The 22884-nt window shown below is 38.8% G+C and overlaps 1 protein-coding gene across 7 annotated transcripts in view; it reads left to right on the top strand.

The window, feature by feature from the left end:
* VAV3 (vav guanine nucleotide exchange factor 3) overlaps positions 1-22884 on the top strand; it is a 376903-nt gene that overhangs the window by 170396 nt on the left and 183623 nt on the right. For 5 of the 7 annotated variants that reach the window (XM_057720790.1, XM_057720914.1, XM_057720825.1 and 2 more), the window contains 8 exons: positions 2280-2345; positions 7253-7361; positions 9477-9569; positions 11839-11907; positions 13778-13881; positions 15339-15438; positions 19083-19178; positions 22438-22506. In XM_057720790.1, the coding sequence (XP_057576773.1) occupies positions 2280-2345; positions 7253-7361; positions 9477-9569; positions 11839-11907; positions 13778-13881; positions 15339-15438; positions 19083-19178; positions 22438-22506 (706 nt within the window). Of the gene's footprint in view, positions 1-2279; positions 2346-2767; positions 2962-7252; positions 7362-7970; positions 8566-9476; positions 9570-11838; positions 11908-13777; positions 13882-15338; positions 15439-19082; positions 19179-22437; positions 22507-22884 lie in introns of those variants that run through there. The other 2 variants (XM_057721084.1, XM_057721255.1) reach the window with 2 other exon arrangements.

Here is a 22884-nt window from a genome sequence, read left to right as displayed (position 1 = left end):
TCTCATTCATGCAGAGTACCTGGTATATAAGTGCTTGATAGACATTTGAAATGTATTGAGCAAGTAAGAACTTATTTGTAGAGTTGAATGAGACACATGAGCTAAACATTATTCTCAATGTCACTGATAATGGTTCTTTTTTTAACTTTCTCTAACGTTTCTATATAGGTGATTCATTAAGACAAACACGAATGCTTAATTAAATAAATATTTTAAAAGATTCTGCAGTACATTTATATCCTGTAGGCCATAACAATAAGTCACAACTTTTAGGTGTTTAAGAAGTAATCAGACAGGTATAAAATGATATATGTACAAGGAGGTGTATTGAAGGTTTGGAACTAAATGAAAAACTTGAAAGTACACTTGATCCTTGAAAAACATGGGGATTAAGGGTACCGTCTGTTCACACAGTTGAAAATTTGGGTATAATTTATAGTTAGCCCTTTGCATCCTCAGTTCCTCTGCATCTGTGGTTCCAACCAGCTGTGGACTGTGTAGTATTGTAATATTTACTATTGAAAAAAACCCATTCATAAGTGGACCTGTACAGTTCCAACCCTGTCATTCAAGGGCCAACTGTAAATTGGTTGAATTATACCTTCTTCATGCAGTGAAGCATTATACAGTCAGTAAGTATGGAAATATAGATGTGTATGTTGTGCTGGGCCTTTTCTGTTTAAAATACTGCATATTTAAGTTAGGTCAGCCAGAAAGTTGTATTATTAGGAAGGTTAGAAATACAGAAAAACAGTTTCAGGAGCCACACAGCCAGGCCACATGGAAGTGGAATGGATCTCATTTTTTACCTGATTTCCTCAGGGCTCCATAATTCAGCCCCACAGTTGTGGGGCTCTGTGACCCTGTGTCTCTTCTTCTGTTGCTTCCGTTTTTCTATTCACATTCAGATTCTAACAGAGAGGATGCAAGCATGTCTTAGAAGGCTGGGCAGCCCAGTCCCTGGTACAAAGCACAGTGACCTTGGGAAGGGCACCCCCAGACCCTTTCTCAGAAATGGGCCATGCATTTGTCAGCTTTCTACAGAGGCAGTCTGTAGGGTGGATAAATGCTCCATACCATGTAATTTTCTCTTCAATACACGATGATCTTTCCATGTCAACATATATTTTGTTATATGCAAACAGCAGATTTTGAAAGAGCATGATTCTGTTTTTATGTATTTACGTATTGTTGATTCTGAAAGCATATACAGAAGAGTTTTTTTCCTTTTTAATTATTCTTATTTACAATTTGAATTTTTACTACAGTGGACTTGTATATAAGAGTATAATAAAATGTGTCAAAATTTATTTTAAAGGATTTTGAACCTGGCATTTCTTACACATTTTAGTTTATTTGAAAAATGTATGCTCTTCAAATGTCTTAAGTTAATGCATAAACCAATGCGAAAATATTTTCACTATACTAAATATAATTATTTCATGATTATTTAGTGCTTGTTTGTTATTTGGATGGATTCTCTTGTTTCTATGAAACATGTGACATGCTGGCTGCATGTATAAACGGGTAAAACTTTCGGCCCTGTAGTATAATCACTGTGACTTTGTTAGACATACATTCAGGGCCTTGTGTTGGTGTTATGAATGAAGTTCATAGCATGAGGCAAACAAGGAAGCCAGTGGCTAGGAATAGGGGGCAAACGAAAGTGATTTTCTGTGACCAGAGGACATAGAAAACACTGTAGTCTCCCTGAGGCCTGTTTGACTTATTTTTCCAATAGATGAAAATAAAAAATACAACTCACACAGCCTACAGTCTGAGTAAAAAAGTATATGAGAGTCAGTGATCATATATAAAGGGCATGACATTTTCGTATTCTAATTTTCACCTATACTAGTGAACTCAGTCATGCTGGGATGATTGTTACCAAGTTATTTGTCAGATCAGATTCTATAAGTGCGAAGAGACGGTGCTGAAGGCAAGGGCGCACTCTGAGCCGGGGAGCTGCAGTGGGCGGTGCGGTGAGCCTGCAGGTGTGTGGCTGGTGGGAGGTCAGAGGAGCACCTCGGCACGTCCGTAACGGCTCACATGACCGTGGTGACCGGTGGCGATGGCTGTAGGTGGTTTGGGGTAGCAGGTGCCACAGCCTCCCTGGGGGAGCCGACAGTCACAGGCGGGCGCTTTGGGAGACGCCCCAGAGGTCGTGTTAAACGTGGTGGCTGATCTGACCGCTTTGGCAGCACCTGAACTTGTGTGTTTAGTGAGAGGTAAACGTCCAGCCTATTTGTTGCTTATTCACTCTTTTCCGTCCCTCCTAGGCCCTTCCCAACAGAAGAAAGCGTTGATGATGAGGACATCTACAAAGGCCTGCCTGATTTAATAGAGTATGTTGAGTGTTTTCAGCAAAAGCACACCACTGCCAATTTTTGCATCCTTTGTGGATTTTAACCATGGGTGTTAAAATAGCTCTCTGAGGGGGAACTGTGGCTTAGTGATGAAGACATGTAAGAATTAACCTCAAGCTCCTGATGGAAAGCTTCACAAGAAAATGTATTTCAACTGATTTTTAATTCTCGTTGTGTGTCTTGCATTGTACAAGTCTCTAGGGAGACTAAAGAAACAGGAATGAAGTAACTTAACATTCGCAAGTTTCTCAAAGGCATAATAGAGGTAGTAGATAAACCTGGAATCAGACAAATAAGAAATAATTAAAGAGAGAAGTATTAATGGAATCTACCACTGGACTTGTAGGACAGATCGTGCTTGCTGTGTAAGTTCAAGGACGGAGGAGACTGGTGTGGGTGGTAGTTATTCAGGGATATTTCATTAGGTGGTGTTGATTCTGAACAGAGAATCCTTTTGGGCTGTATTATTTAATAGTCAGGAGAGGCTAAAGGTCTTTGCAGCTGATTCTCTTCTGCTGATGGAGTGACTTGTGCAGATTACAAATAAATATAAAACGTGATCCTCACCGCTCAAGGAACGGATACCAAAGATCAGGTATGTTTGCAAAGAGTTGTACTAAGACAAAGATTCTGCTCCAGGAGAGATTCAAGTCCTGTGGAAATTCATCCACGTATCCGCCCTAACACCCCAGCACACGGGCTTGTTCTCGCTCTAGGACGTCTACGCTTGCTGTTCCTTCTGCCTGTGTGGCTGACCCCTCACCATTCAAGTCTTTGCTCAGATGGCCCTCCCAGCGAGGCCTTCCCAACTACCCTAATATCGCCGCCACCCTTACCTCGCTCTGTGTTTTTATGGTACTAGCCTCTGCCTCAGCCAGTCTCAGTTTGCTTCGTTTATGGCCCACCTCCTCATCAGAAGGCTGACTTCATGAGGTCAGGGACTTTACCTTGTTCTTGGCACTTCCTAGTGCTTCAAACAGTGTCTAGTAGGTCCTCAGGAAATATCTGTTTTCTGAGTTAATAGGCCAAAGCTGCATTGAGCATCTACTGTCTTCTGGGCGTGATGCTTTGGGCCGGAGCTGTCTATCAGGAGACATCTATCAGTTCATAGGAGGTTACTGAGTTTGCGTTTCTGTGCTAACCGTGTTACACGCATCTCACATGTAACACCACATGATGAGGTTGTTACTAGTATCACCACAGTTTACAAATGAGAAAACTGAGTCTTGAAAAGCTAAGTAACTTGCTGAAGATCATGTCGCTGATAAGTAGTCGTCTTTGGATTTGAACCCAGGCAGTTCTTATTCTCGTGTGGAGGCTCTTACTGCATTGACCCCCAGAGGCACCCTGCCCTGCCCCTCAGGGAACTTTCAGTGGGAGAGCCCTGTGGCCAGAGCGACAGGGATGGCTGGCAGCCCTTCCCAGAGTAGGCTGCATTTGGATGGGCCTCGAAGTCTTGTATTTTAAATGTGTATCAAGAATGGTTTCTTGTGTCTTCTTAAAACCTCCAGGAATGCACTGATCTCAGGCAAGGCAGTTGCTGATTGTCTCACTGAATTGGCTACAATCTTCATAAAGTGACTATAAGATTATTGGCAATATAATCAAATTCCTGTAGTCTTAGAAAGAATATTGTTCTTTCTAGTGCTATGATGACGTTCTTTCTTGACCCCCACCAGATGTCACTTTTACCTGTTCATTTTATAGTTTTCCCTCATCTTGTTCTGTTGATGTCAGGATAACTCCTATGAGGATGCAGGTTTGGAGAAGCCGTGGGCCCCTGAATTGGCTGCTCTGAGGTGCCAGCTCATGCTCTGGGAGATGCAGTCTGCTTCACCTCTCCACCTGGTGGTCGGAGGTCCAAATGTTGCGTGTTTCCTGCAAATACCTGCTTTTGAGTTTGCTTTGATTGATTTTTCAGCCTTGGCTTTGTTATCTCTATGGGCTCATATACTTCATTTTAACCTTTGGGAATGGATCGTCTGAAGGGAAACACCAAACACTGGTCTGGTTCCCACTGCAGGGGGAATCATTTTCTCCTCACGTAGAGGGAAACAGATGCAGGATGGATGGAGAGTGTGTGAGATGGCTGAACTCCTTGCTCCTTCAACCTTTATGACCAGGGTATCAGATGTGACCATATATAGGCTGCGTGGACACAGGAAAGCTAATATAGATTGCTGTTGATTTATTGACCATTTGAAGAGTCACTGCTCCTTCCTTCCTCTCCCTTCTTCATTTTATGCAAATCATAAATTATTGACCAAACTGTTAACAAGAAAAACAGCTTTAGTATGGGACTGAATAACAAAACCCAAACTGTTCTAGCCCAGTCTCAGTGTGTGTGGGTGCATGTGTGTCACTCCTACAATTCTTAGAGAAAAATCTGTGTGTGCCTCTGCGACAGTAAGACTTAAGCAAGATGGTGAGATTTGTTTGTTTGTTTTTTGGGTTTGTTTGTTTTTTGTTTGGAGGGGAGTTGGAGTGTCTGAGGCAGGAAAAGGATTTCATAGCCTGTCTTCCTTCTGAACAGGATGCCCTTTGATACAGAACCTACTCCTTTATCATTTTTTAAATCTCAGTTCCTTCGTGAACTCATCAGACCTTCCTATTCTCTGATGAGTTATAGAAAGTGCTCAAACCAGTTTAACTGCCTCACAGTTCTCGGGCGAGACTGCCTGCCTAAGCCCCTCAGTATGGAATTTCTGGAACTGCCAGTATGACTCACTGTACCCCCAGTTTTCCAAAGTAGAGAGCTGAAAGCATCCTTCACTCCTTGCCCCTCTCCCTAATCCAGATTGGTCCCCAAGCCTGGTCGGCTGTACCTGACATGGTCTCCGGAGTCTGTTTCTCTCCTCATCTGCCTTCACCCTAGTTGTGGTGCTTATCACCTCTCACCCACAGCATTTCACTTCTTGGCTTCCCCATCTCCCTGCCTGGCTTCTTGACCTCCCACACTACCCCTGTATAACCCTCTGTGGTCTTCAGATGCCCAGGTAAGGTTGAGCTCACTGAGTGCGGGGCCCTTCTCAGGTTGGTTCAGCTGTTGCTCTGGGGCTCCCCTCGCTCACCTTGTCCCACTGAACAGGCTGCACTCCTGAAATCACCAGCCTCTACACACCTGTCTGCCTTCGCACAGGTTGGTGTCCTTTGTCTGAATGCTCACCCTCCCCCTTCTCATTCAGCGTGTCACCCCGGAGGGCTGAAACTGTGTCTGCCTCGTCTGCAGCTGTATCTCCTGAAACATAGTATTTATTCAGCAAATACCTGTTGAATAAATACACTCAAGATCCAGTTCAGATGTAATATCTTCCATGAAGCCCTCCCTGACTTCCTCAGAGTTGTTCTTGCTCTTTCCTCTGCACTCGTAGAACAGTGTGTTTATGCGCTGTTTTCCGCACCAGACTCTGGCAGAGCCCTTGGATCCTCCAGATCTGTGCATTCTTAGCACTGGTGAGTCCGGCAATCAGTCAGTTCTTAGTTTAGGAATCAGGTAGGTGGGCGGACGGGTGGATAGGTAATCCTGGAATGAATTTTTCTCACAGCAGAGTTCTCTGAAACTTACCACCAGATCATTCTCCCTTAAGGCACCTTCCTTTCTTCTGGGTGTTTGACAGTTCATTTCTGTCAAATGCCTCCAGATAACTCTTCATGACAAACACAGACAACCTTGTGATTGCACCTACTTTGAAAAATGCTCGGAGTTGCAGAGTGACATTTATAGTTACAGTGTTTTTATTTTTGTATGTGTCAATTTATAATGTTCTATCTGCACAGGCCCAAGAGAAATGCTAAGGGCTGGCAGTACTGAGGCAGTTGAATTTCTTTTCAGAGAGATATTAATGCATCTTTCCAACATGCCTAAATGTATTAATCTCAGTTCTTTGGCATTATTAGTTAATAGAAGGTATTTATAGAACTCTTGAACTGAAAGGAAAAACTTAAGGAGTAGTAACAGAATGGGTGATGGGTGGAAGCAGCTGTTTCTACTTCCAATAGGTTTACAATCTCACATGAAGGGTTTAGGAAAGATGCATCAATCAGTCACTGTGGAAGTGCTCAGGAAAGCTTTAGAGATAGGGATTATTTTCCACTGCCAGGAGACCAGCAGAAGAATTTAAATGGCTTAAAAAAAAAAATGTCTTCTGGCCTTAGGACCATTTCTTTAAGCAAAATACATATAAAACAGATAAAAGCCGAATCTGACTGAAGGGGGACCTGTGGGTACCCTCTGAGTGGCCTTGAAGGAACATGGTTTGAAAACCATTGCATTAGATATTGGCAATTACAGTCAGCAGAAACTTATGTTATAAATATGTTATAAATAATCTTTGTAAAGCATAGTAGATCCTCCCCAACTCCCCTGTCTTCTCCATATTATACCTTTCAATACAGATGATGAAACTGAGGCCTTGATGTATGAAAAATGGGAGGTAGTATGACAGAGCAGTTAAAACACTCAATGTGTGAGACAGACTGGGTTTTAAATCTTGGCTCTGCTGTTTGAGGAGCTGTGTTATCCTGGGCAAGTCAAAGAACCTTTTGTTTTCTCAGGGTCCTTATCACTTTAGTTGGCCAAACAACAGCACCTGCCTGATAACACAGTTACTGTGGGACCTGGCAGGCCAGGTGAGATAATACAGGCAGAGTGCTCCTAAACGCCCAGTGAATGTTAGGTTGCTGCCATCACTGTCGGATTCTGTTGTTGGTGTGCCATTGTTCTTATTGGGGGTGGGGTGGGGCAGAGGTGTAATGTAAGCCTTTGGCTCTTTCCGCTCTATTTGATTTGCTCTCTGGATTTCCTACTAAAATCCAGTAAGCTGTTTCTAACTACTGTATTTACTGCATGATAGAAAAGGATGTTTATGTAGGTCCTTTTGTTTCAGTGAAACCCTTGTGGAAGATGAAGAGGGTCTGTACGACTGTGTTTATGGGGAAGACGAAGGTGGCGAAGTGTACGAGGACTTGATGAAGGCGGAGGAAGCACATCAGCCTGTAGGACTTGACGTGCCTGTTTTTTAAGTTACTCTGAGTATCTTATTAGGAAAGTGATTATTTGAAGGACTAGTTAATATAATAATTAGAGTTAATAAAAATAACATTTATGGTATAATTATATTAGTTATAATTATAAGGTAATAACCTAATTGTAATTAATACAGTAGTTATAATTATTTATGTAACTTCTGCCGGGGTCGTTTTTCGTTTGTTTTCTTTATCTTGCTTATAACGATATAACCATGACTTGTTATTCTGAGTATTTTATTAGGAAAGTGATTATCTGAAAGACTAATTAATACAATAATTATAATTAATACAATAATTATAATTAATAAAATGAAATAATATTTGTGTTATAATTTTATTAATTATAATTATAAAATAATAACATAATTATAATTAATACAATGATTATAATTATTTAGGTAACTTCTGCTGGGATCTTTTTTGTTTGTTTTCTTTTTTATGTTTACTTGCTTATAACTGTATAACCATGATGTGTTGTTGCACTTGGAGACATATAAACATGACATTTTACAGTTCAGAATAACCATAGGGAATCTCTGGTCTAATTCTTTCATTTTATGAGTAAGAACATCAGGTCTAAGAGGTAGATGGCATGCCACCCTGCTAAGTAATGGCAGAGTGGCAATAGAACGTAATTTCAGGGAATCATGAAATTATATTGTTATGAAAGGAAATCTTACCTTACAAAGCAGGAAAATCCACTTTAAATTTGATGTGGCATAAAATATATGTTAAAGAATGTTTCTTCCTATTTGTTAGGGGTTGATATGAGGTATTTTTTTTTCTTTTGCTTCATTATGGGTCTCCTAGCATTTTTACTATCTTATAAACTTAGTTTCAGATTTTGCCATAGTCAATAGGAGTCCACAAAGCTTTATCTGCATTACGATATCTAAAACATTCAATATGACTTTGAATAATTTTCTCATCTATAATTTGATATGAAAAAAGAAAGGTCAGTTGCTTAAGCTTTTATTAACATAGTCTTTTTGTACACAGAAGACAATTTTTTCATCAGCTGGGCGGTAGTTCAGGTTTCTTCAGTGCTTTGATGAGGTCGCTCAGCTCTCTTGACCTCTTGCATTTAATAAAAAGCTGACGAGTTGTCCAGCGCTCACACACGGGACAGTAGCTTCTGTGGGATGGAAACAAGTTGGCTGGCCTGTGTTTGGTGAGCATCCTGAATGTGTGCTTTAACCCACTGCACGAGCTGACAGGACCCCTGTGGCGGCATCTTAAGAGCACTTTAGGTGACAGAGTATCGTCTATACCCCCTTCAATTATCAGCTGCTTTGGGCTCCAGCAGATTTGTCACTGTCTTTCCCAAGGACTGTCTTCACTGAGCCGACAGCGCTGGGCTGTTCATGTGGCCCAGGGTGAGCAGTGATGATGATTGAATGTGCAGCGCCCGTCTTGTGCTCTCCTCAGGGTCCTGGCGCACTGCACGGGTTATCTCATTTACAGCTCCTTGGGCTGGATAATGTAATTCTGTTATATAGATGAGACAACCGAGACACAGAGAAATTAGACAACTTTTTCATGATAACAAGCTAATAACAGCAAAACTGGTCCTTGACCCTAATTCTGTCTAATCCCCAAACTTTTGATCTTCCTGCTATGGTCTTCTGCCTCTAGTCTTAAACAGTAAGAGAACCAAACACCAAGATGGTTAACTCTTGAGAAAATGTTTTAAGATTTTTACTTACCAAATATCCTTTTATGATTTTTTCAGTTATTTCTACAGCACTTCTAAAGTGCGCCGTGCTTTAAGAAAACTATATTAGACCATTTGTGATGCTTCCAGATTCAGTAACGTTTATAATAAAACAGATGTTTAAGTTTAAAGAGAATACACTCAAAAGTATATTTTTAATTATCTAAAACTTTTTCATTTACATTGTTCAAATTCTTTTAAAAAGCAAAGATCCTTCACAAATGCAGTTAAATATATCTTTCAGCTATGTGTTTCATTAGAATGGAATGGTTAAAAAATCAATAATTTTGATTTCTTTCTATCTTCTACTGGAGAGATTAATACATGAATTTGACGAAATAATTTTAATTTGAAAATTCTAATTGCAGAAATGTCCAGAAAATGACATACGAACTTGCTGCCTAGCAGAAATTAAGCAGACAGAAGAAAAATATACAGAAACATTGGAGTCAATAGAAAAAGTAAGTCATCAGGTATCATTCTTGATGTTCACATACTGCCTTGTATAGTTAACACATCAGGCTCAATGTTTCTACTGTGTCTGTGTGTTCTGATTTTCAGTAGAACTTTGGGTTTAAAGATCTCAGAGTGGATTGATTCATCCCACAATGATTTACTGACTTCTTAGAGTCTGAATGGCACTACCCTAAGGACTGAGGATATAGCTGTCAACACAGGAAAACCTTGGTTCCCATGACACCCCCATAGGAGGGTTTATAATTTAAGCAAATAAGTATGCCAAGTGGTGATAAGTTCTCTGAAGAAAAATAAGGCAGAGGAAGGGGGTAGCGAGTGATGGGGGAGCCTGGTATTATCTTACCTAGAGTGGCAATGGAAGGCCTCTACGGTCAGGCCATATTTAAGCAGACAGCTGAGTGAGTTGAGGGAGGAAGCCATGTGTATATCCCAGAGCAGACAATCCCTGGGAGAAAGGCCCTCGCACGGGACAGTGTTCAGTATGCTTCAGTGTGCAACAGTCCCGGAGGCTGAAGCAGGATGAGTGCAAGGGAGCAGTGAGATCAGAGACCTGGTGAGCCCCTGGTCACAGGGGGCATATACAGCTGGCATATAGCCAGGTTTTATGGCTAAAAGCTGGAACGTTTTGAGTAGAAGAAGTGATGGGATCTAATGTAAGTTTTTAGCAGCTCATTCTGACTCTTGTCAGGCAAGGGCAGCAACTGGGAAAAAAAGTTAGAAGGATATTGCAGTATTGAGTTGACAGAAAACGGTGGTATTGGTAGAGGTGGTAGGGAGTGCTCAGATTCCAAATAAATTTTGAAAGTAGGGTCAAGTGGATTTGATGATGAATTAGCAAAGGAGGTGTGGAAAAGAGCAATTAACAACGCTTGGTTTTTAGCATGAGTAACTGTGCGAATGGTGAAGATGGTGACTGAGATGGGGAAGGACAGGTGAGGGAATCACGAGTCTGTTGGGACCTACTGAGTCTGCAGTAACTATTAGCTTCCAAGGGGATGTGTTGAGGAGGAGGTGAGGTATGTCTGACAGGCAGGGGAAAGGTTGAATTGATGTCTAGGTTGGGCCATTATCATTATGCAGTGGTGTTTAAGGCCATGGTACTAGATGAAATCACTAGTGGATGTTGATAGAGAAGAGGTTTGAGGTCACCTCTGGTGACTTCCACATCTGGAGGCTCGGAGAATGAGAACCAGGAGAAAGTTTTGGAAGTTTAAAAAAGAGATAAAGGTGTGGAACAGTTGTTTAGGAGAACGAGAGGGTACATGTACGAGGATTATATAACATTACAGGCTCAGTTGGGTTTTGTGATTATACTTTGAATTAGCTGTCAATATAGCTTCTGTTTAACTTCTTAGGTACAGGCACAATATATATGGCAAGCTAGATTTAACCAGGGTTTTCATTTTTCCAGAATGAAAGAAGAGAGGGTAAGGGTATTTGCAGGGCAGTGATTCTGATGATGGTTTGTGGAATGTAAACTGGGTAAGAAGGGAAGTGAGGACATGAAGAATGTAAGATGGTCAGGGGATCGGCAGACCCTGTGGGCCGGAGAAGTCCTTGGAGGAATGAGCTGTAAAGGGAGGAGGGTAGAGATCAGAGTCGCTTGCTTCAGATTAATTCTGTGCAGCATATGGTGCTGTTGGTCATGACAGGGTCTTGGGCTATGACCACAAGAGGAGCTGAGCTAGGATGGGGCACAGATTGTTGGAATTCAAGGAACCGAGAGGCCGGGCTTTTGGAAGGATCATCTGCACAGATCCTGATACGGCCAAAAATAAAGATGGGTGTAGTAATGGAAAGAGAAGTGGTAGGCCAGGAGCCAAAATGCTCAAGGAATGAAGAGAAAAGATCCATAAGTTGCAGCTGCAGATTATTGATCTCAGGGATCTAGAATCTCCACAGAGCATTCGAGGGATACTTTTTTTATTAGTCCTCAAATATATCTCCAAAATGTTGCCATTTTTTGCCAATTTGGCCAATGTTGTTTTCTCTTTTTTTCCCTTACTTTTAGAGGCATGTATAGCCCAAATTCTTTTATTTTATATTTTAAATGCACTAACTTGTATTTATATCTTTATATCTCTGTTCAAGTGTAGAATCTTTAAGGTAGAGAAAATAGTTTCTGCTTTTTTTTCTTGGAGTTCATAATACTGATTAACTTTCAATACATATTCATTGCTCATTGATGAAAAACTATTATATAGATTAGGATAAGTTGTGCTTAATTATTACCCCTTTCTTCTCTCCTGGTAGTATTTCATGGCACCATTAAAAAGATTTCTGACAGCAGCAGAATTTGATTCCGTATTCATCAACATTCCTGTAAGTAAAAATACGCTAGCTAAAATTGTGGTACACTTCTATAACATCCTCATTTTTTGATTGGGTCCCTATTTGAAGATTTTGTTGTATTCTTTAAGAATTTTAACCCAGTTTTCTGCCTCCTGAGTTCTTATAGTCTTATTTTCTGGAAATAACTAATGAGTCGTATTACCAACCGAAAGTCAGTCAGAATGGACACTGAACAGAAGAGGGTGAGAGTGATGTATTATACGTACCTGCTTGTCACGACAAGGTAGTCTCAGTTAATCCTTGGTGTTACTATCTCTTTGTCTTGTGGGAGTCCTCTTCTGCCTCACCCCCTGCTCTGTTGTTCTTCCAGCCCCTCAATCCTATCTTACAGACACTGTCCTGGCTCCAGCCCTCTCCTCCACTCGTATTCTGACACTTCCTGGGCCTCTGCTTTTTGGTGTTTTCTGCTTCCGGTTCTATCACCCTAAACTCCCATTTCTGAAGTCCATTGCTTCCTTATGGTATAACAGTCTATTTTAATGGTAAGACGTGAGGAGCTTTTCTTCACTTTTATATAAGCATTTCAAATTTCAGGGTACCTTGCAATTATCTTACAATCCTAAAAGAATATTTACCCAGAAGCATAGAAGCAAGCCCAATGCAAAACTGTGTAAGGTCTTGCCAGGCAAGATTCAAGTTCTTAGCCCTCTAGAACTGCCCTCGATTTTAATACATAGCTTTTATATACCCTGTATAAGCTTTTAGGTACAGGCTTGCTTGTATTACCTGTAAAGTCTCTAACATTTGGATTCCTTTATGTTGAGTGTTGCTCTCCTCCAGTTTAGCTCTGGCACGTTGTCCTTGTCCCTGATTTTGGCCAAATGAAGACATTCTTATTGATCTGTAATATAGAAGGAAGAAAAAGATCCCAATATCAAATGAATATTTAGCATGAAACAAACCACACGTTCTAGGAAGATGAGGGTCTTGAACCACCTAAATACGCTCACTGTAACTTAGGACCCATTTGACAGTCCTTATTCTAATGGCTTCTCCATGCTCCTCAAAAAAGTGACAGGGCCAACATCGTCATGTTTCACTTAACACCCCCTAAGGAAAGGCACGCCCTGCAGTCACTGTGTGCTCCAAGGTACCCGGGAAGAGATAGTGGGAGAATTGGTACCTTGATTCGAATCTCCTCATTTCCTGGCTGTGACATGTATTTTTACTGTCTGACCGAAAATTACTTGCTTATCAGGAAAAATATGAAATTCTGACTTTAGAGATGCCCTAGTAAACTGCCCACTACAATTTATTTGCTGCTTATTTATGCCATTAGTTGTCTGGTTTCAAGTAATTTAGTCTGATTATTGTTAGCTTAGCTCCAGGACACCACTAATTGACCAAAGTACAAATCTACATTTTTATGTCCCGAGGACATGAATCATTACTTTATCCTGTCAATAAAACATTAAGCACTTGGATAGTTTTATTTAAAAATTTAAAGTGATTATAGACAGAAAATGAACTGTACATATTTTTATACAAGGAATAAATTATCCCTTAATAACTAGTGAGATAATTTCTTTTTCCACAGGACGCTGACATTTCAAGCCAGATCTGAAATTGCTGTTTCCCATGCACGTGGCCTGTCTATATTTCCCTTTCTTCCTCCCCACCTCGCCCTCCTCTTCCCCTTCCACTTCTCTCTTCCTCTTCTTCTCTCTTGTCTCTTCTCTCCCCTTCTTAAACTCTCTTTACTGATGGTAGCACATTCATATGTTGAGGGCATTCAGCATATTCCTGAATGGCAAGTCTGGTGACAATATAGATGCTGGGCTCCGGGTGATTTTTTTTTTTTGGTTCCGATTCCTAATTTCCTTTGTCATTCTTTCCTAAGGAACTTGTAAAAGTTCATCGGAACCTCATGCAAGAGATTCATGATTCCATTGTAAATAGAAACGACCAGAACTTGTATCAAGTTTTCATTAACTACAAGGAAAGGTAACTTTTGGATTTTAAGTTTTGTGGCTATTAGTTTGTAATTATAGTGAGGGTTAATATTAAAATTGCTCATAAATAGCTATTATTATGGTTCATTAAGATACTATCTGGGCAGTAATTAGAACACAGTACAGTTAATTTCAGGGTGGTGGTTGAGCTCTATATGTGTATCAGGAAAACAAAAAAGAAAAAGAAAAGGAAAAAAGAAGGGTTCAGACTTTTGCATTGAAACCAGAAGGTGCAGGTTCTTGTACAGACCCTGTCACTCTTGACTCCTGAAGGCTTCAGGAAGTCATTTTAACTCTCTGAGCCTACCTTTTCTCCACCTGTAAATATTATGGGTGGATTAGCTGGTACGTAGTGCTTTTTCCAACTCTAATAGCTTATAATTCTCTATTTGGAAGTATTAGATTCACAGGCAAAGTCAGTTACCCTTTCTGAGTTTGAAAAAAATCTGAGCAATTCACATGAATTGGAAGTAGCAGGGAACTTTGCTTAAAATATGGTGCTCTCATTTTAAATCAAGCACTATATAGTTCCTAGTACTGACTAAGAAGTGGCGAGTTAATTGCTTTCATCAATATTAAATAGATATTAATGTAGTAATTTTTTTTCCAGTAGAGAGCTAAAAGAAATGATGAATTAACCAGGATCTTTGCAAAAATAGCTATTACTCCAGAGATACACTTCCTGAAGCAGGCTCAGACCCCATGCAGTATGAGTTGTCTGCTAGCCAGCACAGCTCAGGCCTCTCATTCCCACTTTTCAGATAATATATTCTTCTTGATTAAAAAGTGGGAAGGAGTAGGAGATTTATTACTGAGTGGAGTTGTAAGTAGTGATTACAGTGAAACTGTAGTAGAAAATAAAACTATTCTGAGTGAGCATGAACCATGAAAAAGTTGATCTCTAATGGAAACTTGAACAGATATTTAAAATTTTGTTTTTGATGTATATAGGTACTCAAACAATATTAACAGTCATTAAGCCAGTTTGTAAAATCTGTCTGCTATAAAAATGTACATGGAATCAATCCCATTCAAATTTGGAAATTAAAAATAGTCACTTTTAATATCATAAGTATGAGTGACCCTCATTCTATAACTGTAAGTGTGGTGTATGTTAAAAAGAAACAAGAAAGCTAAGGTTCAGAGAAATTATGAGTAATCTGCCCAGGGTTACCCAGAAAGTAAGAGGTGTAGGACAAGTGAGATTTGCTTTGCTTATCCCTCACAGTGTTTTTTTTTTTCTTTCTTGGTTGCACTGGTCTTAGTTGCAGCTCTCGGGCTCCTCAGTTGTGGCATGCAAACTCTTAGTTGCAGCATGCGTGTGGAATCCATTTCCCTGACCAGGGATTGAACCTGGGTCCCCTGCATTGGAAGCATGGAATCTTAACCATTGTGCCACCAGGAAAGTCCCTATTCTCAGATTTCTTCCTCTCTCACTTTTCCTTTCAGGTTGGTTATTTATGGGCAATACTGCAGCGGAGTGGAGTTGGCCATCTCTAGTTTAGACTACATTTCCAAGACAAAAGAAGATGTCAAACTGAAATTAGAGGTGCCTGTTTATTTTTTGTTTGTATATGACATAGAGTAAAATGAATGAAAAACAATATATTTCTTTTCATGATCAATGCAACAGCAAATTTCCCATGAATTCTAAGTGTAATTTTATAAAACATTTTAATAGATAGCTCTATAAAATAACAATGTGGCCAATAATAATAACAGTAGTAAAATATAAGATTTATGGCTTTTTAACATGCATTATCTCATTAGATCCTTAAGACTTTGTGAGATACATACAATTAACTTTCTTCTCTTATGGATAAGGAAGCCAAGGTTCAGAGAGATTATGAATAATTTACCCAGGGTAGTAAAAGGTACAGGATGAGTAAGATATATGTGAGATAATATATATGTAGATTTAAATTGTTTTTTAAAAATGTAAGACATTTAGGGGCATGTGTATAAAAAGGGCATGGATATCACCCATAAGATGACAAGACAGACACGTGTATGATGAGATTAAGTAGTATGTGATAAGCACTCTTCCGCATGAGTAAGCTTGGGTGATGACCTCAGTATAGTTAGGCTGTGGAGAGTTATCTGACGAGGCAGCATTTGAGTTAGGTCACTGAAGAATGGGGTGACTCTTGATAGATGAGATTCCATGTAGCACATTCTGGAAGAATTGGTATGTCTTGACCAGAAGAATCAGGAAAGTTTGAGAAATGGCAAGTAGATTAGTATGAAAAATGGAACACATGGTAACAATGGAAAATAAAGTCTGGAATCTGTGATAAGTCTTTTTTTTAACATCCCTTTTTTTATTCCCTGCAAGAAGAATTTGCAGTTTCAAAAAACTTTTGAAAAATGATTATTTGTGTTTTATATGCATTGTCATCTCAAATATATTATCTGTATGTTTGGCTCTTCTTAAGTTTCAGGTAGAGATAGATGTACAGTCAACTCTTAGGTGACTGTGGGTGGCTTCGTTGGCTCTCTCATATCCTCCTTGCTGCTCTTTGTTGGGTTTAGCAGTGAGGTCAGGGGATGAATAGGGTACAAAAAGGTAGATGATTTTTAGAATCAGAACCCCTTCACTGTTTAGCATATCTGGTCTGATTTCATAACTCATAATTCCCACAAAGGGGAGCTCTTGGTGAGAAAGTTTGCACATCAACAGGCTACCAAGTTACTGTACTAATCCTATATCATGGATCCTTCTTTCTTACCTCTTACAATCCCTTGATGATGTGGATCTTATAATTGGAGGTGGTTTGAACCACCACGAAGTGACATCCTTACAACCTTGTTAGCCTAAAGGGCCCCTGCTCCTCTCTGGAGAACAGAGCCTCATAAGTCTAGAACTATAAGCCACCTTGCCTCAAATTAAAGATGCGATGGTAAGATAAAACTTAACAACGTACACAACAATTTTATAATAGAGCTACCATTAAGGCAGGTTGTTTTTTTTTTTTTTTTAGTGAAGATATATAATTCTGGTTCAAGAGGTGAATCAGCAAGTGGTCAATCAAACCTCCATTATATTCTCAGCATTATTTGAACGTTACTCTCTCTTCTTTCAGAGTCACTGTCAAAATCCCACCCAGTGAGCATACTCTAGCACTCTAGAGACATAGCTTCTGTAGTCACTGTAACTCTTAGAAAGAGAGAGAACCTCAGACTGAATTTGAAAGGCCCTGGGTGAGGTGATGCTGGTTGTTGTTTCCTCGCCTGAAAAGCCCCTATTTCTAACCGTGGGCCTGATTTGGAAGTATTTAACCAGACACTTACTATAAGCCCTCAACAAACAGTCTTTGCTGGAACTGTCTTCTGTTTTGTCATTATTTTTCATTCCTGATGATTTTTGTCTTTTTTTTACCCCTAGTGTAAAACCAAGATAACGTGGGGTGAAGGGTAATAGAGTCTCTTTACCTTGCTCTGTAAGCTGGTTCATCCCTATTCCATTTTCTTTTCTTTTCAGTTAGAATTGGAATTGAGGCTAAGCACTTGACTGGATGTTTGGAAGAATCATTTCTCCCCTTTATTTACTTTCAATACTAATAAGCATTTTACACTTCAGTCTCAGACCCCCAGTTGTAGCTAATGCCAGCACTGTTAGTTTCTTTACTTCCTGAGCCTAAAACTTAGAACTTGAACTTATTTTTTCCCCAGCAATTTTAAACTGACTTCCATAGCATAACAAGGTAGATTTTAAATGTATAACATTTCTATTCTTAACACTGTGTTAAAATGGCATAACATGCAAAATGTAAGATACAACTTCAATTTCCTAGGCACTTAAAGATGCAGCTGGGAAGATGAGACCCATTCATTAGAATAATATTAACAGTTTGACCTCCTATTTGAGACCCATGATCCAGAACTCACTACAATCTGTGGAAGCAGGAAATCAGTTGAAATAGTTATCTGTTCAGTGAACCGCAGCAATTGACAAGATGTGAGCTAATATGGCAGGATGTGTCCCCAGTTCTTGTTTGAGAGCTGTAGTCAAGCACTCATTAACTCAATATGGTTGTTGGAGCTAATGGTGTTTGTTTTTATAGCTCCTGATAATATATCCTCCCATGTGCTGGAAAAGCTAAGTGTGGGCAAAAGGGAAACAAAAGAGTATTTTCTTAAATACAGCCCCTTCCATGAACTGGAAAATTCCTTAGGCTGGGTTATGTAGCTGTCTGAGGATTTTGGACTTAGGTTGCTCACTAATAAAAATATTTTTATGGCACCTTATTATTTTTTTGAATGATACCACAAATATGTGAGAAAAAGTAAAATCAGAAAAGCAACTTGTTCAAGGTCACGCAGCCAAGAGTTGCCAAACTTGATTTAAATTCAGGCTTTGACACTACAAATTCAAAGTACTTTCCTCAAAGTTGTACGTAGTTAATGTCAAAAGAGTGAACCAGTCAATGCTATTTTTCAATAAACTTTTAAGAAAGGAGAATGTGAGATTAAAAAAATAAAATCTGAGGCTTTAAAAACTTTGAATCCAGTAGTGGGTTTATAATTTAGGAAATTTTTAGAGTCATTCATTCCATTTCATTCATTTAAACAAATGTTTATTCACCAAATAATAGATTCTTTAGAGGTATAGAAGACACAATATATTGGAGAAGATATTACACATATACAGCAATAATTAAAAGACCCATAAGGCCCAGAGAGACAGAATAGTTTTGATTGGGACTGTTACTAACAGCTTGGAAGTATAATTCTTCAAGAAGTTGATGAATTTTGCTGGAAACTAGACAAAGCACACGGCAGTTGGAGAGAACGGAATGAACCAAAGCGTGATGATGGGGAAGGCACCATAGTGGGTTTGATGAATGGGGCTTGTTCTTGATGCCTGGTCCACAGGCCTGCTTGGGGCGACTGGTGAAAGGTTAAGTGGTAAGTGGGCAAAGATGCTGGAGGACCACTAGAGAAAATAATCTGTGTGTGTAAAATAGTTCTATGTATTTATTCTTATTTAGAATTGAAATGCTACGTTTTGTTTCTTTTGATTTTTAATTGACGATACTTCCTTTTTTTTTTTTAAGAAAGAAGGATTGTTAAGAAGGAAAACAGCGAAATATTGTATAATAGCAGTTTTGTTCATGGCTTTTGCATCTTTTAATGTTTGTGTTATGATTCCCTTTGATACTAACAAATTTAAATTAAAAAAAAATTTTTCAGGAATGTTCTAAAAGAGCAAATAATGGGAAATTTACTCTTCGAGATTTGCTTGTGGTTCCTATGCAGCGTGTTTTAAAGTATCACCTTCTCCTTCAGGTATGTAATTTAAAACTGTTTATGTGTTCATTCATTAATTCAACAAAATATTAATGAAGCATCAACTATGCTGCAGAAACTTTATGTTTGGAGCCCTATCCCTGTACAATTTTCAGTTATGAGGATAGCGAAGTGGGAGCTAACACAGCAGCTGGAAATTTTTTCTTCCTTTTCAGCAGAGATAATTCTGTATATCTCTCACAAAGTCACAGTTGGTGTCCTTCAAACAACTGGCTCCAAAAAATTTTTAAAAATTTACAAACAAGGCAACACGAATACAAATATCCCTTCAACCAAGTCTACTGTTGTTAGCAGTAATCATTTATTAGAATCTCAGTGTTGTGATACACTTGAGTTCTGGCAGGTTAATTGTGTTAGAACTTGTGCCTTATAACCATAAACGAAAGAGAATTGTGTCACATTCTGTGTTGCTCTCTGCTATCCTAAATTATAATAAGACTACATTTATTTTGAAGTGATTCTTGTTATAACCCCAAAGCTTATGGTTTCCACGGTTAGTCTTCTAATGAGGGTGGAGAGTCTTATAAATTTAATTTGATAGCTGTACCAGGAGACTCATTAGTTCTGCTCCAAAGAAATGTCTTACTGTATTAGTCTGTCAGCTCTGCTGATGCTTGTGAAATGTCATTTTAAAAAGATCTACTACCTGTATGTGAAATATAATTCTGAGTTTGCTGTGCTTTATACATCTTGTATATTAAATTTCTTGAACTGTAGCTGCAAAATTATTAGTCATTTCTATTTTTGTTCTACTGAGAAATCAGAAAAATTCAAACCCTGATTATTCCTTAAAAATGTATTAAAACATTTATAAGACCTAAACTTAAAGCAACTTAATCAAATTGCATTTTATGAAAAAATAATAAGGAAGACTTAGGCAATCAGTTTCTGAGATATGAAACTAAAAACATGTCCAAAAGAAGATAATAATTTATCTTGTAACTTTGGTATAGTCAAGTACCAAAGATTGAAGAATTTAAAAGGTACAGTTTTCAAGAAATATCTATTTTGGTCACTTAAAAGATTTTGCACAGACTTATAAGAGTATAAAATATGACCATACCTTTTGGAAAGTCATTAAATGTTTTTTCTTAATTTCTCTTGGGTTGTTTGATATTTTAAATTTCAAAAGTATATTTAGTTCCATGATGATTTTTTAAAATAGGAAAAGTTTTATCTGGGACGCCACACTTAGATAAAACATTCTAGAAATGTTTTTCCATTTCAGAATAGTGTAGCGTAGAATTAACTTGTCTACTGTTTAGAAATGTGCTGAACAAATGTATGAATTTGAATATTTTCTACTTACTACTGTATTTTAGTGGGTAAATCAATTTTGAAATACCTTATGATTTGAAATCACAAATTTATAAAATAAAAATATTTTATAGTGGGGGTTTTGAAACTTTGAGAATACTGTTATTATTTAATAGAGGAAAAGTAAAAATAGAACCAAAGACTATAACTCTGACAAGTTTATTATACTTACCAGATTTGATGTCTGTAGATTCTGTTTACAACTAGAAACACTACTGGTATTGCATTCAGCAAAGATTTTTGAATGGCTTCCATGTTCTGCATACAGTGTGAGGCTCAACAGTATGAAACAGCCTCCCTCACACTGATAAAACTCACTGTTTCGATGGGGAAAATGAAATGTAATCTGCCAAGTACAATACAATGTGATAAGTATGCAGAAGGTACAGAGTTGGTACAAATAAAGACCTAGTTAATTATGGCTTGAGTAGAGGCCTCTGTCATAGAAAGCTTCACAGAGGAATGATTCTTGAGTTGGGCTTTGAAGGAAGAATGACAGTTTGACAGGTGGGTCAGAGAGAAAGGGCTTTCTGGGAGAGAAAACACCATGCCTAATGGGATCAGATATTAGAACGTATTTTGAGAATTGCAATTAATTTAGTAGAAATAGGACATAGGTTGTCTGAGTGGAAGTGGAGAGAGAAGTTGGGGGAGGTTTGCAGAATTCAGATCATAAAGCATCTATGAGGTATGGATGACAACCTGCAGCTTTTGTGGGCTTTCCGGAAGTCTAAATGACAGGATCTAATTTACATTTAGAGATTTAACTCTGATGTCAATCAAGTGAATAGATTGTAGCAAGGAAAGACTGCAAGTCAGAAGATGAGTCAGAAGCCTATCATCATGACCCATTTGAAAAAAAGCAGGGACTTGAACCAAGGTAGTGGCAGTGAGGGTGGTTTCAAGGGGAAGGATTAAAGTTAACACAAACAGAACATAGTGAAGGAGAGGGAAGAGTCAGGGGCACCTTTTAGGTTTTGGCTTAAGTGATGGAGGTGCCATCATTCAGTAAAACATAAACAGGAATAAGAGTAGGGTTGTGAGTGAAGGTGTGTTAAGTTTGAACATGCTGGATTTGAGGGGCTTATGAGAAACCCAGGTAGAACTATTTAATAGGACATGTGAGTCTGGGACTCAGGCGTGGAGTCTGGGACTCAGGCGTGAATTCTGGGTTGAGCACATTCATTTGAGAGTGACTGTCACGTTAGATGATAGATGATGTTATGGCAGTGGTCGTAGAGTATGTAAAGTAAGAGTAACAGAAGACTAAGGTGAAGATCTAGGGAATAATAACTGATTTCTAAGGTGCAGACAAAGAAAGAAGAAAGTATGAAAGACCAATGAATAGGTGACATTTAAGATGAACTAACAAATAACAATAACAGCAACAAACAGAACAGCCTAATGTCCCTGAGGCCAAAGGAGAGGTGTAGTCATCAGAATCAAAGCCGCAGAGAAGCCAAACTTGATAACAAGTGAAAAGTTTCAGTCCAGGGATTTCCCTGGTGGTCCAGTGGGTAAGCCTCTGTGCTTCCAATGTAGGCGGTGCAGGTTCGATCCCTGGTCAGGAACGAAGATCCACGTGCCGTGAGGTGCTGCCGGGAGGGGAAAAAAAAGTGTCAGTTCAGTTTTCAAGGAGGGGACTCTTTCATAAAGTCTGGCAAGTGAGTCAGTGTGATGGTGGGGGTTAGAATTCAGGTTCAACTTTGAAAGGAAAACCTTCCTGATCAGTTTCATGTTCTTTTGATGTCTAGTTGGCCTTCCTACAGTTTGAAATTTTTGAGGAAAACAGAGCCTAGTTAAGTCAGAGTTATCACATTAGGGTGTGAATAATGATAAAAATAGTTTATTTGTAAAATGTTTTCTTATGTTTTTGGTTTTAATTTGGTGAAAGTAGTACTAAACTATATGTTCCAAATAGGAGCTGGTCAAACATACCACTGATCCTATGGAGAAGGCGAATCTGAAACTGGCTCTTGATGCAATGAAGGTGAGATGAATACATCATTAACTTGTTTGTATTTCTAATTCTTGCCTAAAAACAATAGACTATACATTGTTAATACATATGTATGATATGCTGCTATCCATTATTATATCTATAAGTATTTGTATACTTTTGTTTTTGGTGGGGAAAGCTGGATATTTTTAACTGAAATGGATACCCTTGCATGGATGTAATTGTTGGACAAAAACATGAAACCAAGAGGTATATTAAAATAACTTTCGTTATTTATGAAAGTATGACAACTTCCATAACCACCAGGAATGATTCAATAGAATAGTTTCATTTCACGTTCTTTTTATGGTTACTAGTAGAAAACTGGTGGCTTGTGCAAGCGGCAGGTTAGCTAATGACTTCAGGACA

The sequence above is a fragment of the Hippopotamus amphibius genome, chromosome 1 (genome assembly GCF_030028045.1).
Source record: "Hippopotamus amphibius kiboko isolate mHipAmp2 chromosome 1, mHipAmp2.hap2, whole genome shotgun sequence".
NCBI lineage: Eukaryota > Metazoa > Chordata > Mammalia > Artiodactyla > Hippopotamidae > Hippopotamus > Hippopotamus amphibius.
The sequence above is the reverse complement of the archived record's forward strand: the minus strand, read 5'-3'. Positions and strand labels throughout refer to the sequence as shown.